Source organism: Pipistrellus kuhlii, unplaced genomic scaffold (genome assembly GCF_014108245.1).
Source record: "Pipistrellus kuhlii isolate mPipKuh1 unplaced genomic scaffold, mPipKuh1.p scaffold_m20_p_2, whole genome shotgun sequence".
Taxonomy (NCBI): Eukaryota; Metazoa; Chordata; class Mammalia; order Chiroptera; family Vespertilionidae; genus Pipistrellus; species Pipistrellus kuhlii.
In genome coordinates this window covers 2995305-3010851 of record NW_023425515.1, presented here as the reverse complement: position 1 = coordinate 3010851, position 15547 = coordinate 2995305, and the positions used below count along the sequence as shown (strand labels likewise).

Here is a 15547-nt window from a genome sequence, read left to right as displayed (position 1 = left end):
GCTACCCTATGGTGCTGTTCCTTGGGGGTAAGAGGGATTGTGGGAAGGGAGGAGGAAAAGAAGGAACTATTCCTGGGAAGTAGAAGGGAGGAAAAATAATCTAAAAATGGATTATTTCCTATATAATCTCTGTAGTATATTTAAAAGATCTCTTTTTGAGAATTATATACAACTTATTATATACTTACCATATATCCCAAACTATGCATGCATAATACACAGTGATTTATGATTATTTTACACTGATCCCTTTAAATCACATAGCTGGTCCTGCTCTGGTCAGGGTTTCTCAAAATGTAAGTGCATGTGACCTGTCAGGGGTCTGGTTAGCACTCAGATTCTGACTCCACAGGTCTGGGCTGTGGCCTGAGATTCTGCAGTTCCCAATAGCCCCAGGTGGTGGCGCTGCTGCAGACCAGGAACCGCACTGAGAAGCCAGGGTATTAGCAGACCTGTAAGCTTCTTGAAATGAGTCAAAGCCCAGGGTGGTCTAGGTGAGGGGGAGGCACGTGGAATCCCTGTGCCAAGGACACAGGCCATTGGTCACCAGCTCAGGGGAAGCATGGAGGCCTAAGGGGAGCCTACAGTTCCTCCCCTTCTCCTGGAGGTTACCTGTGTCCTCCACCCTCCACCTTCCTCCCGCTCAGAATGTGCCTTCGCATCCTCCCTGGGGCAGAAAGTGAGTCCTGGGAGACCCTTCTCCCTCCAGCAGCCTCTCCGGGTGGCCACTGCGTCCACACTGGCAACAGGAAACTCCCCGAACAGGCGATTCTTTTGTGGCCAATTCTGCCTGACAACAGCCGTGGGCCGGGGGAGAAGGTCCATTTTTGATGGACTCCGAAGTTTTAGGTAAAGGTCCCCTGGGAAGGATGGGCGGTTGGGACCGCCAGGGGGCGCTGATGCTGTAGGTTAGGACAGGGCCTCCGGGGGGCCCTGAGGGGGTCTCCGGGGATGGAGGTGAGGGGAGACACGCCGGCCCCTTTCTGAGCAGCACTGCAATGGAATCTGTGGGCAGTCACACACTGACCTGCATCGGGGACAGCCCTCATCTGAGCACCAGGGAAGCAGGGAAGCCACGGCCCCAGTTAACTGCCTGATCCCTTAGGCCCCAAGGCTTAGGGATGGAACCAGGAGCGTGTGAAAAACCAGGAGCCTGTGAAAAACCAGGGCGACGCCTTCGGAAACACTTCCTGCTTTAGTCATCCTTTCAGAGAGGATGTTATCCAGTGTAACATCTGTACAGAGAATCACTCCTTATCTAAGTGTGCGGCTTGGTGGGTATCCCGGCTGAACACACAGGCGTGACCAACACCCCCAGAACACACAGGTGTGACCAACACCCCCAGAACACACAGGTGTGACCAACACCCCCAGAACACACGGGTGTGACCAACACCGGAGAACACGCAGACGTGACTAACACATGGGTGGAGGGCAGACCCTGGCAGCCCTCTGAAGGGCCTCCTGCTCCGGCCAGTCCTTAGCCCCCACTATCCTGGCCAGACCTGCATTCATTCCTTTTGCCCATGTTCGAACTTCACACGTGGTTGAGCAACTGAATTTGTTGATAATACGGCATTTCCGCCACAAGAACAACAGTTTCACGTGGCCCCGCCCGACTATACCAGGTAAATGGAATAGGGGCTCCCTCGCGTCTGGCTGCTTTCACTCAACGTTACTTTGGTGAGAGTCACCCGTGTCGGTGCCTGTCGCTGAGGGACCCCGCGTGTGGGTCAAGCCCGCTGCTGAGGGACATCTGGGCGACCCCAGCGAGCTGCCCCGCAGCAGTGCTGCCTCAGGCATCCTAGACCCTGGCGCTCGGGGCCCATCTGGCCGGGGGGTGCCCAGGGCGAGAGTTCAGGGTGCACACCTCCAGCCTCAGCATACTGACAGTCTTCCCAGTGGCTGCACCAGCTCACACCCCACCAGCCGCAGACGGGGGTCCAGAGGCTCTTCTGCAGATGCCTCGGGCTCGAGAGCCGGCTTCTGACACGCCCTCACCCAGCACCACCCACGGAGCTCAGGCGGGGCAGGGTGCGGTCCTGTGTGGACTCCTCCCAGGGCGGTCCCTGCAGAGATTCTTATTACCCAGAGCTGGTATAATTCCAAGCTGGGAATCTTGCAATGGAGGGTCTGGAGCAGCTTCTGTATGGGGGCGAGCACTAGAATGGGGGCCCGGACCTCTCCACCTGGGAAGGATCCTTCTGTGAACCTCGGGTGCGGGGTTCTCGGAGCTGAGCCCAGGACGTCCTGTGGGGGCCTCCCCTCGGATGCCGAGTTCTTCGTTTGCTAATACAGAGAGCCTGTCCTCCGGGGACGGAGGTGGTCCCTGCAGACCTCATTTCCATCAGCGTCACCATTTCTACCCGGCGGACACCGGAGGGAGAGCAGGCAGGGGAGCCGCCACCAGGGGGCGGCAGGGCTGGAGTCGTGGGCGGCAGTGACGGTCAGGGGCCCCTTCAGGGAGTGCAGTGGGCTCAGGAGCCTTGGAGCCTTTTTATCGCTCTGCCTTTACCTGACATGAATCTCAGGTTTTGGTAAACTGTGTTCAAAGGCCCGGTGTGCGGCTGGCATCTGTGTTGGGGAAGCTGCATGGGGACGTGGCCACCCGTGGCTGCTGGGGTTAGCTTAGAGCAGCGACCTAACACAGCGGCGACCAGACAGCTGGGGGGTAGGGTGGGGTCCTGTGGGGACACTTCCCAGGGTGGAGGAGTTAATTGAGAAGCTAAGAAAGAATAGGAAGTAGGTGGCAGGGACAGTGTGAGAGGCAGGGACACCAACAGGAGGAAGCGCATGGGGAGAAGAGAGGGTGCTCCCTGAGAGGAGGGGAGGGTGCTCCCTGGGAGGAGGGAAGGGTGCTCCCTAGGAAGAAGGAAGGGTGCTCCCTGGGAGGAGAGGATGCTCCCTGGATGGAGGAGAGGGTGCTCCCTGGGAAGAGGGAAGGGTGCTCCCTGGGAGGAGGAGAGGGTGCTCCCTGAGAGGAGGGGAGGGTGCTCCCTGAGAGGAGAGGAGGGGAGGGTGCTCCCTGGGAGGAGGAGAGGGTGCTCCCTGAGAGGAGGGGAGGGTGCTTCCTGGGAGGAGGGAAGGATGCTCCCTAGGAAGAGGGAAGGGTGCTCCCTGGGAGAGGATGCTTCCTGGATGGAGGAGAGGGTGCTCCCTGGGAAGAGGGAAGGATGCTCCCTAGGAAGAGGGAAGGGTGCTCCCTGGGAGAGGATGCTCCCTGGATGGAGGAGAGGGTGCTCCCTGGGAAGAGGGAAGGATGCTCCCTGGGAGGAGAGGATGCTCCCTGGATGGAGGAGAGGGTGCTCCCTGGGAAGAGGGAAGGGTGCTCCCTGGGAGGAGAGGATGCTCCCTGGATGGAGGAGAGGGTGCTCCCTGGGAAGAGAGAAGGATGCTCCCTGGGAGGAGGAGAGGGTGCTCCCTGAGAGGAGGGGAGAGGAGGATGCTCCCTGGATGGAGGAGAGGGTGCTCCCTGAGAGGAGGGGAGGGGAAGGTGCTCCCTGGGAGGAGAGGGTGCTCCCTGGGTGGAGGAGAGATCACTGCTTTGAGGACCTTAAAATTCCTGAAGCCCAGGAAGAGCTGGAGGAGGTGGGACAGTGAGGCGAGCAGCCCCAGCAGCAACCGTAGCCCTGCCTTCCCCTCCCCCCCGCCTCACCTTTGTGTATTTCCCTCTCCACCTGGGAGGGGTCCTGGAGCTGGAGCTCTGTGCCCCGGTAGCTGAGCTTCCCCGCCCACGGGGAGTCTGCCAGCTGCTTCTTCAGCTTTAGCACCAGCGGACACCTGGTTACGATTCCTGAGAGAGAGGTTTCCGTTAACAGCGGGGTCCCAGCGCCCTTCCCGCTCACCGCCCAGGAGCTGCCCGTGTCCCCGAGGCCTCGCCTGAGATGTCTGTCCCTGTGCAGGGCACGACCCAGGCCCCCTCACCACCGGCCCTGGAAACACCCCGGGCACAGCCTCCGACCGCGGCGTCTGGATGGCAGCTCAGGGCAGGGAGAGAGGGAGAGCAATCCACCTGAAGAGATGGGCACCCAATCCTCCCGGGAGGCGGGAGAAGGCAGCGAGAGCCCGGGGGCAGCTGGACACCCCAAAGGAGGGTCCACGGGGCGTCCGGGGCTGGTTTTCGAGGTCCCTGGTGGTGAGGGCAGACCCCTTCTTGACGCAGCTGGAGCCAAAGGCTGGGACTGCCCTGAGCTTGCGGGCTGAGGCCAGTGTGTCAGCAGGTGGTGAGGGAGCCTGTCCCCTGAGGGAGGACCATCTCCTCACCAGCCTGGGCCACATGCCCGCAGCTGGCATGCAGGCTCCCACGCTGGCACCCTCTCCCCAGAACCCAGAGCAGTGGTGTGTGTCCCAGACTCTTAGCCTCAGGCATCAGGTACGGCTACTGGGGACCTCAGAGGACCCCCTGGCCCCCAGGCTCCTGGCGTGCAGACTACTGGTGGGGGCTGTGCCACCCTCTGAGGTCCCCACACCCTCCCCTGTGCTCGGGGTGATGGGGAGGGTGGCAGCCCCAGTGGGGCGACACTGGTGCCTCCTCGCCCCTGGGCCTGTGGGGGTCTGGCGATGGCCGTGCTGGTGGGAGCCCGGAGCCAGGGAGAGGCCCGCTGTGAGGACACTGTCTCTCCTGCTTCCCCCGTTTGCAATCACTTCACTAAGTTGTGCAACAGCTTCCTTTTATTTATTTATTTTTAAGCGAAAAAAACACATGATCCTGACTAATCGCTTCTCTAAACATTGAGTAAATTCCTCAACAGGGACTTCGCCTACACATTTAACTTGATCTAAGCCAGAGACATGCTCCACGCTCCCTGGACCGCGAGGGAGAAACAGCAGGGCCCGGAGCCTGGGCTGACAGGGCCAGCGACAGCCATTGCCACGTGACCGTGGCCTTGGAAACCTAGGGGCAGCTGGGGTGGTCCCTGTCCGCCCCCTCCCCCGCCCAGGCTGCGCCCTCCAGACCTAAGCCGTCCGGGGCCTGCGGGCACGGCCCTCCCGGGGGCCTGTGGGACGCCATCGGTCCCCAGAGATGCTGTGTGGCCCCTCCGTGCTCACCGCTGCCTCTGGGGAGGGCGACGCCCGACAGCGCCTCCAGCACGGAGCTCTTGCCGGAGCTCTGGTCCCCGATGACGGCGATGGCGGGCAGGGCCAGGTCCTGCTCCACGCCCAGCGCCCGCAGGGAGTCGATGAGGTCGATGCAGGGCCGCACCTTCTCCTCGTACTGGCTGTACAGGTTGTTCTCCAGCCCCTGGTGGGGGAGGGGGAGGGGGGGGCAGGCAGGGCAGAGGTCACACCCCCGGCCTCTGGGAAGGCTCTCCCTGGCCGCCGGCGAATTTGGGCATCTGATCCCCTTGGCTGCAGACAGGAGGCCCCTGCGTCCTGCTCCTATGGAGGCTTTGCTTCTGCAGAAGCGGGAATAGTTAGCTGAGGGCGGAGGGGCCTGGCCGAGCGGAGAGAAGGTGCCCAGGCAGGGCAGGAGGGGACTGGGCCCTGGGCCCTGGGGGAGGGTCCGAAATCGTGAGGGTGGCAGGACGCGCCCTTCCAAGTGTTCTCCCCCCACCTCACCTTTGTCCTGGGAGGGCTCCTGGTTTCTCTCGGCATGTGAGGGGCCATCTGAGGGGCCATCTGAGGGGCCATCTGAGGGGGCATCTGAGGGGCCATCTGAGGGGGCATCTGAGGGGCCATCTGAGGGGTCATCTGAGGGTTCAATGTCATTGAGCTGAAGTTCTTGGTGAGGAAGGCCGGGTTGGTCTCTCTCGGTTGGGGAGAACGCGCAAAGATGGGGGAAAACGTCATCTGCCCTTCTGGGGCGCCGAAAGGCTGCTTCGGGAAGAAATTCATCTCTGCCTTTGGAGAGGGCGGGGAGGGGAGTAGGGTGTGCCTCGGCTGCTGCGCAGACTTGTGGCTTTTCGGCATCAGTTGACGGTGAGGGCAGCAGGCAGTGCTTCTCGGCGAGCTCTGCAGAGACACAGACAGGGTGGCCCCAAGTTGCCCAGGCTGCACCTCTCCAGCCCCAGCACGGCCCTCCCTTCCCTCTATACTCAGACTCGGGGAGACCAGGCTCCTCGCATAGGGAGTGGGGTCTCCACGGGCCCCCAGGCTCGGGGAGGAGAGGCAGGGGGCTCCACGTTATCCTGGAAGAGCCAAGGTCCCCTGCCACCGGGAGGCACCTGTGGCTCAGGAGCCAATGGGGGACCGTTAGGTGCGGGGAGATGGAGGCCGCATCCCCAGGCCCCTGGGAGCCGGCGCCTGCCCTCCCACCACTGACGGTCACCCAGGCCCGGTCGGACCCAGGGGAGTCCGGGAAGGTGCTGCGGCCTGCGGCCAGATCCAGGCGGCCCCGCCAGAAACAGCTGTGCTGGAGGGTCGCTCCTTGTGTTTGGACAACAGCTCCACGTGGTGGCTGCTTTCCTGCACTTCCCACTTCAGGAAACAGAAGGCAGGAAGGGCCTGCACTGGTTACGTCAGGACTCAGACACCCCCCGTCCGCCCTGCCCCCCCTCGCCCGCCTCCCCAATGGCCACTCTCGACAAGAACCCTCCCCCACCCACAAGAGAGGGACTGAGTGTCGTGCACTTGTCCCAGCCTTGAGAGCACAGACCAGGGCCAACATCAGGATGTGTTCCCTCCGGGTCTGGAGGCTGGAGTCCAAGACCGAGGTGTGGCAGGGCTGGCTCCGGGTGAGGCCGAGGGTGCCCCTGCTCAGGCCGCTGCCCCGGGCTGCAGGTGGGGGGGTGGGGGGGCTGTGCACTGCCTCCAGGCGGGGTCAGCAGAGTCCCAGCGGCCGGGCACGCTTAATGCTCCTTATGCTCGAGGGCCCCGACAGGTGCTGCTCTGCTCCCTCAGCCACACCGTCCCGGGTCTCCCAGGAGATGCGCAGGGAGGTCAGGCAAGTCAGGCAGCTGGGATGCAGTCCCAGGCGGAAGCCACAGCCCTGGGTGCCAGGGAACCGGGCTTACTGTGATCAGAGGAAACAGGAAAGCCATTCCAACAGTCACCCCCGGGTCCCTCTGCCTTTGGATTGTTTTATTTTATTTTATTATTTTATTTTATTATTTTATTTTATTATTTTATATTATTATTTTATTTTATTTATTATTTTATTTATTATTTTATTTTATTATTTTATTTTATTATTTTATTTTATTTTATTTATTATTTTATATTATATTTTATTTTTATATTTTATTTTATTATTTTATTTTATTATTTTATTTTATTGTTTTATTTTATTTTATTATTTTATTTATTTATTTTTATTTTATTTTATATTATTATTTTATATTATTATTTTATTTTATTATTTTGTTTTATTATTTTATTTTATTTTATTTATTATTTTATTTTATTTTATATTTTATTGTATAATTTATTTTATTTTATATGTTATTTTATTATTTTATTTTATTATTTTATTTTATTTTTTTATTATTTTTACTCTTTTGTGTTTCGAGCTTCCCACAGGCTTCACTGGTCCCCGAGGAGCCGTGGTGGGTCTGAGAGGCCTGAGTCCCAGCACCCTCCAGACGTGCCTGGCCCAGGTTGGCGGAGGCCCCCCCAGTCCGCTAAGTGGAGAGACCTGCCCTGAATTAAAAACATCCCCCCCTGGACTGGGTGTGGGGAGATGGAGGCGTTCAGTCTCTCCGGCAGGCCTGTGGGGCCGTGTGCCTCCTTTCCTAACTAACGGGAATGCGTTTCCCCTGACGACAGAATAAGAACAACAAAGCCCGGCCTGCGGAGCTGTCATCCTCCTTTCCAGGGAGAGGGAGGAAGATGTGAAGGCCTAACCCCGTGGCGGTCGGCAAACCGCAGCTCGCGAGCCACATGCGGCTCTCGGGCCCCTCGAGGGTGGCTCTTCCCCAAAACATCACGGCAGGGGCGCGTCTATGTTGAAGAAATGGCGTTAGAAGAAGTTTCAGTTTAAAAAATGTGGCTCTCAGAAGAAATTTCAGTCCTTGTACTGTTGATAGTTGGCTCAGTGGACCAGTGAGTTCGCCGACCCCGTGCTCCCCTGGGAAGGGCAGGGAGCAGCTAAGGGCCACTCTCCCGTGAGATCTGCCCGAATCGGTGGGCGGGCGGCCTGGGTGACCGAGTGGCCCGCATCTGCTGGCGCGTGATGTGAGGAGGCCCTCCCCCTGCACCTGGAGACAGTTCCCTAACTAGCGCCCAGGACCTGGCAGAGGCCAGCCGCTGGAAGGGACAGGGAGGACTCTACGGTGGCGTCTCAGGAGCAGCCCACCGGCACCGTGGTCCCTCACGTCCAGCCTGCAGAGCTGGGAGACAGACAGACAGGTCTCCATGATGTGAGCCGCTGAGCCATGGCACAGGAGTCCCGGGACACCAACCTTCCAGGGTTTAGACCTAAACTGCTCCCCACCTCCCCTGCCCTAGTCCAATACTTGTATCTATTGTGAAATGATCACTGTAGTGCACCCCCTACCCCACGTCCCGCGTGGTTCAGGGTTCGGGCTCTGGAGGAGGCCGCACGCAAACGAAAGACTAGGAAATACTAACTTGGGAATTGGGGGCCAGTTGGGAGGGAGACCAGCTCCAGAGGAAGGACTCCGCTGGGCTCCATCCTTGCGATCCCTTTTATTCAGGTTTGGGATCCACCCATAGCCCTTAGGCAGGCAATTTCCAGTAACAGCTGGAAGATAGCCCATCAGCCAGGATTTACAGGAGACTAAAAGGCGGAAGTTGCTTCAGCTACTGTTGTCTCAACTAGACAGTGTCTGCAGGGCTCCGTCTGACCTTTCCTTGTCCACACTTCTCTGCTAGGGAAGACTAGGACGGCTTCCCACTGAGGACCGCCGTACCAGGAAGTCTCGTTAACATCCCTCCCATGCACAGCCTTTGCTTTTTCCTTGCGATGAGGATTTGTAAGATCCTCTCTGTGAAGGAAAAGAGCCACATGCTAACCTGACAAGCTCAGGGGAGGCCTGCGTGGCAGTCTTGCAAACTCAGAGACCTAAAATCACCACAAAAGATGGTTTGAAAATTAAATATCTAACTACAAACAGGTTATAGTGGGTAGTCACGTCCCAGATATTTCACCTGACAAAGATCAATTTAGATCTTCTTTCCTGAGCTCATCTGCCTTCCGGCCTCTAAGAAAACATATCTGAGATGTCTGAGTAACTTGTAACTTCCCGTTTTCTGGAGCCCCTGGTGCACAACCAAATGTGGTAGGCGCCAGGACAGATGCCTCAAATTTCTTCGTTATCATGTTAATTGTTCCTGCACTCACCTGAGTACACGTCCATCATTTTACTTTTTATCCAATCCCAGGGGTTTCCCACCGCTTGGCTTTCTCCCGCCTCCTTGCTCCATCACCAATGCATTTCATGTCACCCACCTATGTCCCTCCTTTGATTTCAGTGTATAAACAGAAATGTAACCCGCCATTCTCCGGAGCACTATCTCAACCCATTGGGGTTCTGCTTCCCGGCATATGTCGACAGTTTGGCTCAAACAAACTCACTAAAATTCTTTACAGGTTTCAATGGTGTTGTGTGTTTTTTTCCCGTTAACATCTCTTAGCAACTTCCAAGCCCTCCGTCCAGGATCGTTAACTGTGGGGATGAAGCGGGCAGGCAGCCTGGGGACCGCAGCCAGCCTACATCCTGTCCATTTCTTATCATAAATCACAGGATCGCACTGCACCGCTGCACAAAGCCCCAACCGCGAAGCCACCCCTTCCCGGCCACAGCGCCCTGAAGCGGATTCTGGAAGGGAAGCCTCCAGGGGCTCCCCCAGCCCGGTTTCCAGGGCATCCTTCCCACAAGCCCCGGCCCTCACCTGTGAGCCTTCAGGACTTCGGACGGAGCCTCGTCTGATCTGCCCTCTCTCTTCCAACGCCGCCCTTTATCTGGTGGGGGAGCCACTCCTCTCCTGAGCTTTTCCTGCACCCGCAGCCAGAGAAACGAAACCACAGAAATGACGCTGGAGGCCACAGAAACGAAACTGAAGAATGGAGGGGTTTCCGGGGTGGGGGTGGGGGGGTGTTTCTGATGAATCCCCCCGGGAAGGGGGAGCCTGTGAACTGAGAGGGCCCGGCCCGCGCCCCCGCTCCCCCCCACCCCCCAGGCCCCACTGGCCGGACGCTGGGCTCCAGGGCGGGTCCCTCATCTGCATTGCTAACAAGTTTTCGCGAGGTAGGTCCCGGAGCACCTGCCCGCGGCCAGGCCCCGAGGAAGTGCGTCTGACTGGTTTCTTCTCCTGGATGCAAAAGCCTGCACGTGGGCTCCATCCGGGACCGCGTGGGACCGGACGTGCACTCAGGTACACGCTCTGGCAGCTCCGAGCCGTCCCGCTGGCCTCCCGCCCGAGCCCCAGCGGACAGATGTCCCCTCAGCCACCTTCTCCGGGTGTGGGGGGAAGGGCTCCTATTCAATAAAGAAGGCAGCCGAAACCGGTTTGGCGTCAGCCTGTGGACTGAAGGGTCCCAGGTTCGATTCCGGTCAAGGGCATGTACCTTGGTTGCGGGCACATCCCAAGTAGGGGACATGCAAGAGGCAGCTGATCAATGACTCTCTCGCATCGATGTTTCTGACTCTCTATCCCTCTCCCTTCCTCTCTGTAAAAAATTAATAAAATATATTTTATAAATAAATAAATAAATAAATAAATAAATAGAGAAGGTAGACCGGAGACTGGGCTGGCAGGACACACACAGGCTTTATTGGAGGGAAGGGTACCCCTGCCAGCTGCTTCCACTGAGAGGGCGGAAGAGCGAGCGCCGGGGAACACCTTTAAGGAGAGGGGACGGGGCTTAGGGCTCTCAGCACATGCTGGATAGTGATTAGGGACCTAGGGACTTAGGAATCGGGGGCTTAGGGTATTCGGCAGGTGCTGATGGGTGGTTCAGAGCTCCGGAATGTCTGGCTGCAGGCGGGGTTTACATCTATCCATCAGTTGGAGGAAGGGAGGATCTATCAGTACCCTCATGGGGAACTGCCTGAGCCCCAGCAGACAGATGTCCCCTCGGCCACCTTCTCCGGGTGCGGGGGAAGGGCTCCATACCCACACGGGGAAGTGGGCAGATCGGCAGCACTGCCTGGAGCATGGCGTTGGCTCCCTTTAGGGAAGGCTCCCCTGAGAGTTCGGCTCCTGCTGGACAGGGAAGGGCGGGGCCCAGGCCCGACCCGGGCTCCAGGCCAGGAACTTCATCCCTAACCCTACCCCTAACCCTCACCCTAACCCTCACCCTAACCCTAACTCTGCCCAGAGCCTGCCTGCTGGATCCTGCCCCTCCTCCCAAATGCTTCCCTCTGTGGGGGGTAGGGAGCAGCGCCTCAGTCCGGTGCCCACCCCCGTCATTCTTTGGGAAACGTTGTGATCTAAGAAAAGGCCATGTCCAGCCTCTCTTTGCTCACGCACTTACCTCTTCAGAGCAGGCGCTCAGAGGCTTAGAAACGGCGAGAGCCCTGGCTCAGGCGCCCATGGGAGAGGGCGCGGCTGGCCTGCGGGAGCCAGCACTGTCCTGGCCTCTCCGGGAGGGAAGGACCAGAGACAGGGCAGCTCCGGGAAAGACAGTGTCAAACCCCAAACCCAACCGAGGAAACGGACCGTCAGCGGGCTTCCTCTAAGGGCCCGTGAACTGGCAGCAACCGCCCCGCAGGCTGCCCAGGACAGACGGCTCCACAGACAGAAGGGGCGGGAGGAGGTCATGGGGGGTTGCGGGGGTCCATCAGGCAGACGCCCTCACTGCTGCCCAGGACACCCCAGAACTGCGGTCGGATCGGGTGTGAAGGCTCTGTTGGGTGCTGTGGGCGGAGTGCTAGTGACCCCCTGAGGCTGTGGTTCCTTTTTCTAACAGAAGGCACCTTCGGAGCCCGGCAGAGTGATGCCAGCTTCACAAGCACACCTGGGGACCCTCCCTGCACCCCCAAGCAACCCCCCGCGGGCACCTCCCCCGCCCGGCGGCCTCTCCGGGAGGGACGAGTCCCTGCACACACACATGGCACGCGGGGTCCTTGCCGATACGGGGTGGCCAGCCCGGGGAGGGACACCGCGCCACATGCAGCATCGGTGGCGTGCAGGGCGGGCTGCCCGTGTGGTCACACGCCCCGGCCCTCACAGGGCCTCCGCTTCCCAGTTTGCTCTCAGCGCACGAAGGCCACCCCGCTAAGGTGTCCTGGGTGAACGGGGTGGAGGGGACCTGGAGCCCTGTGGGGTGTGAGAGATCCTAGCGGTGGGTGTGTGCTCCGGCTGGGCACAGTGGCAGAGAGGGCACGTTGGGGTCCACGCTCACTGACCCCTCGCTCTCTGCCCACATGCTCCCGTGGGGTCACCACGGCCATCACGGCTGGCAAGGTCTCCTCAGCCCTCCTGGATGGTGCCCAGCGGAGACTGGCGTGGGGGGTGGCAGTGCCCGTGCCTTTGGCTACAGTGAGACAAGGGCCTACTCGGGTGGCGGTGTCTCGGCTGGTGGCCCCCTTTCCTCAGCCAAGAGCAAGCTCTGCTATCAACGTCGTGGTGCCCACCGTCCAGGGACTTGGTGACAGAAGCACCGAGAGGGGTGGGGAGATGCCTGTCTTCCCAGGCCTGGCCCCTCCCTCTGTGGAAGCAGGTCCCCCCTCCCCACCCCGTGCTCTCCCTGGAACCCGCACCAGGAGGGGTCTGCAGTCCTGGGGGGGGGAGGGGAGGCCTCCCCAACTCTGCCTGCCCTGGGGTGGGGGACTCGGGCTTGCCGCCCATCTAAGTCTCGTTCTCCTGGCAGCACGTTTCCTCTTATAACAGACTTTATTTTTTAGGTCGCTGCAAAACTGAGCAGAAGGCACAGAGATTTCCCTTACAGCCCCTGCCCCCCCCCCCCCCCCCCCGTCAGCAGCCTCGGGACAGGGCGCTCGCCACATCCCACGATCCTCAGTGACTCATCACCATTGCCCAGAGACCCAGTTTGCAAAAACATGTGGCCACCGCCCGCTGGCGTGACTCAGCGGCCGAGTGTCGACCCAGGCAGCAAGACATCACCGGCTCGATTTCCCGTCAGGGCTCAATCCCCAGGAGGGGCGTGTGGGAGGCAGAGGATCAATGTTTCTCATCATCGCCCTATCTCTCTATCCCTTTCCCTTTCTCTCTCTCTGAAAATTAGTCAACATTTTTTTTTTTAAGTGAAAACACGTGGCCACCGTCACAGCATCATCCGGAGAAGTTTCACTGCCCTGAAGGTCGCTGTTGCTTCTTGTCCCCTCCGCCCTGCCCCCGCGCCTGCTCTGTGCAGCACCAGTCTCCCAGGGCCTCAGGCCGTCCATCCGGTGGGTGACTCAGGGGTCCGGGAGCCCAGAGAGCAGATTGTGTCCCACCCCTGACTCCTGCCCAGAGGGCTTCCCAGCAAGGGGCGGGCCCAGGGCGGAACTGGGGGATCACCCTCACCCGGTCAGGGGTCCCCAGACTCTGAAGGCAGAGGCCCCAGCAGGGGTGATGTGGGCGTCATGTCCCGTGGCTGTGTTCAGGAATGTCAGAGGCCACCTGCAGAAAGCAGCAGCGGGAACAGCGTCTGAACCACAGGCCAGCAACGCAGCCGAGAACTCTCAAAGCCGGTCACGTTGTGGAGGCCATCCTCCTGATCACGTGTGTTTAATGGAATACAAGGAACACTGAAGTAAGAGGCGCAAACCTGGCAAAGAAGGGTCGCCAAGCCAAGACCGGCTCTATTGTTTGCTGTGTTCTAAGCTCCAGCTGAGCAGCAGTTGGCCTCGTGCAGAGCTCCCCCTAGTGCCGGGCCCAGGAATGACAGTCCCAGAGCCCAGCGCCCAGGGAGGTGGGAAGCAGGGCCTGCAACTCAGAGCCGGTGCCCACATAGGGGCCAGGGTGTTAGGGGTCGCACCAGGGAGAGGGGCAGTGGCTGCAGAGGCACAGGCGCCCAGGACTGTCGCAGGATGGGACCGGGTGGGCCCAGCCCCGGCAGGAGTCTGGGCAGGCTGGCTGGAAGTGAATTCACAGTGAATTCAGACAACACTGACGAGAAAGTGTGTTCATTTCAACGGGAGAAAATAAAAAGATCCAGCCCCTTCCCCCCCCCCCCCCGCGCCCCTTTATTTTAAATACAGGAATCCTTTGGGCACTTAAGAGTTTATATCGTTGGCCCTGACCGGTTTGGCTCAGTGGATACAGCGTCAGCCTGTGGACTGAAGGGTTCCAGGTTCGATTCCAATCAAGGGCATGTACCTTGGTTGCGGGCACACCCCCAGTGGGGGGTATGCAGGAGGTAGCTGATCCATGCTTCTCTCTCATCGATGTTTCTAACTCTCTCTCCCTCTCCCTTCCCCTCTGTAAAAAATCAATAAAATTTTTTTTAAAAAAATAGAGTTTACAACGTAAAGAAAATGACCTGGTGTCCTGGCTGCTGTGAAAGCGCCAGAATCTGAGTGGCGGAGACAGCCAGAGGACATTTATCCTCTTGCTTTAAGGCCAGAGGTCTAAGACGCAGGCGTGTGCAGGGCCGGGCTCCCTCTGGAGGCTCCAGAGAGACAGTGGCCCACCCGCCCCCAGCGCCTGCTGGCTGTGGCCGTCTTTGGGTTCCCTGGCTGTCTAAGCACCTCCCCACCTCTGCCTTCACCTTCCCGTGGCCTTGCCCCTGTATCTGTGTCTAAGTGTCCCCCTTTACTAAGGAGGCCACTAATGATATTGGCCCAGGGGCCACCCTCCTCTCACTCATCACAATGCAATGACCTTATTTCTGAGTAAAGTCACATTTGAAGGTGTCTGGGGTTAGGATTCTGGGGCGATAAAATGTAATTCACCTGGAGCCTGAGCCAGGGTCCCAGACATTGGTCTGCGGGGAGGGGCCCAGCCACTGAGGGCCCACTGCCCAGGCCCGGCAGCCAGCAGCCCCTTCCTCAACTGTCCCATAAGAGGGTAAGCTCCATGGTCATGGAATCAAGGCTTCCTCTCTGCAGAGCTGACCGCAGGGTCAAGCTTCCATCTGATCATAAAATAACTGCACACGCTCACACGCAGTGGTCACTTCCGCTCCAGGCGAAACCCCTTCCTTAAACAATTTCCATTCATTCCAGTCTTCCTGCTCCTTAATGTTTTCGCTGTATCAATATTGGCAATAAGTAAAAATACTGTGTGCCAAGGTTTCACGCAATTACTCCTGCTCTTCCTGAATGGCCAGAGGAGGAGATCACTACAAACAGTTCCCTCTTCGCTCGACCCAGAAAAACCCACAAACCCCTGCAGACCCAGAGGTCCAGATCCTCACGTTCATTGGGAGAACGCTGATGAAGCTGGCGAGGCCCGTGGCCTGCAAACTGCGGCTCTCGAGCCACATGCGTCTCTTGGGCCCCTTGAGTGTGGCTCTTCCACAAAATGCCACGGCCTGGGAGAGTCTATGTTGAAGAAGTGGCATTGGAAGAAGTTTAAGTTTAAAAAATGTGGCTCTCCAAAGAAATTTCAATCGTTGAGCTGTTGGTATTTGGCTCTGTGGACTAAGGAGTTTGCCGACCACTGGGCCAGGCCATCAGGTGTGCCTATCCGAGAGTCACCGAGTCTCCGAAGGATGTCCCTTTTCGGAAGCAATGGCTGCCATTCTGTCGTGACAACG

General features: G+C 58.6%; 1 protein-coding gene across 1 annotated transcript in view; it reads right to left on the bottom strand.

Moving 5' to 3' along the window:
* Positions 1 to 9923, bottom strand: part of MX2 (MX dynamin like GTPase 2) — a 29262-nt gene extending 19339 nt beyond the window's left edge. The window contains exons 1-5 of the mRNA XM_036445306.2: positions 9793 to 9923; positions 5692 to 5952; positions 5560 to 5595; positions 5050 to 5242; positions 3656 to 3793 (exon numbers count right to left, since the gene is read on the bottom strand). Coding sequence (XP_036301199.1) covers positions 3656 to 3793; positions 5050 to 5242; positions 5560 to 5595; positions 5692 to 5910 — 586 coding nt within the window. The 5' untranslated portion in view covers positions 5911 to 5952; positions 9793 to 9923. The remainder of the gene's footprint in view (positions 1 to 3655; positions 3794 to 5049; positions 5243 to 5559; positions 5596 to 5691; positions 5953 to 9792) is intronic.
* Between the last annotated feature and the right edge of the window lie 5624 nt (positions 9924 to 15547).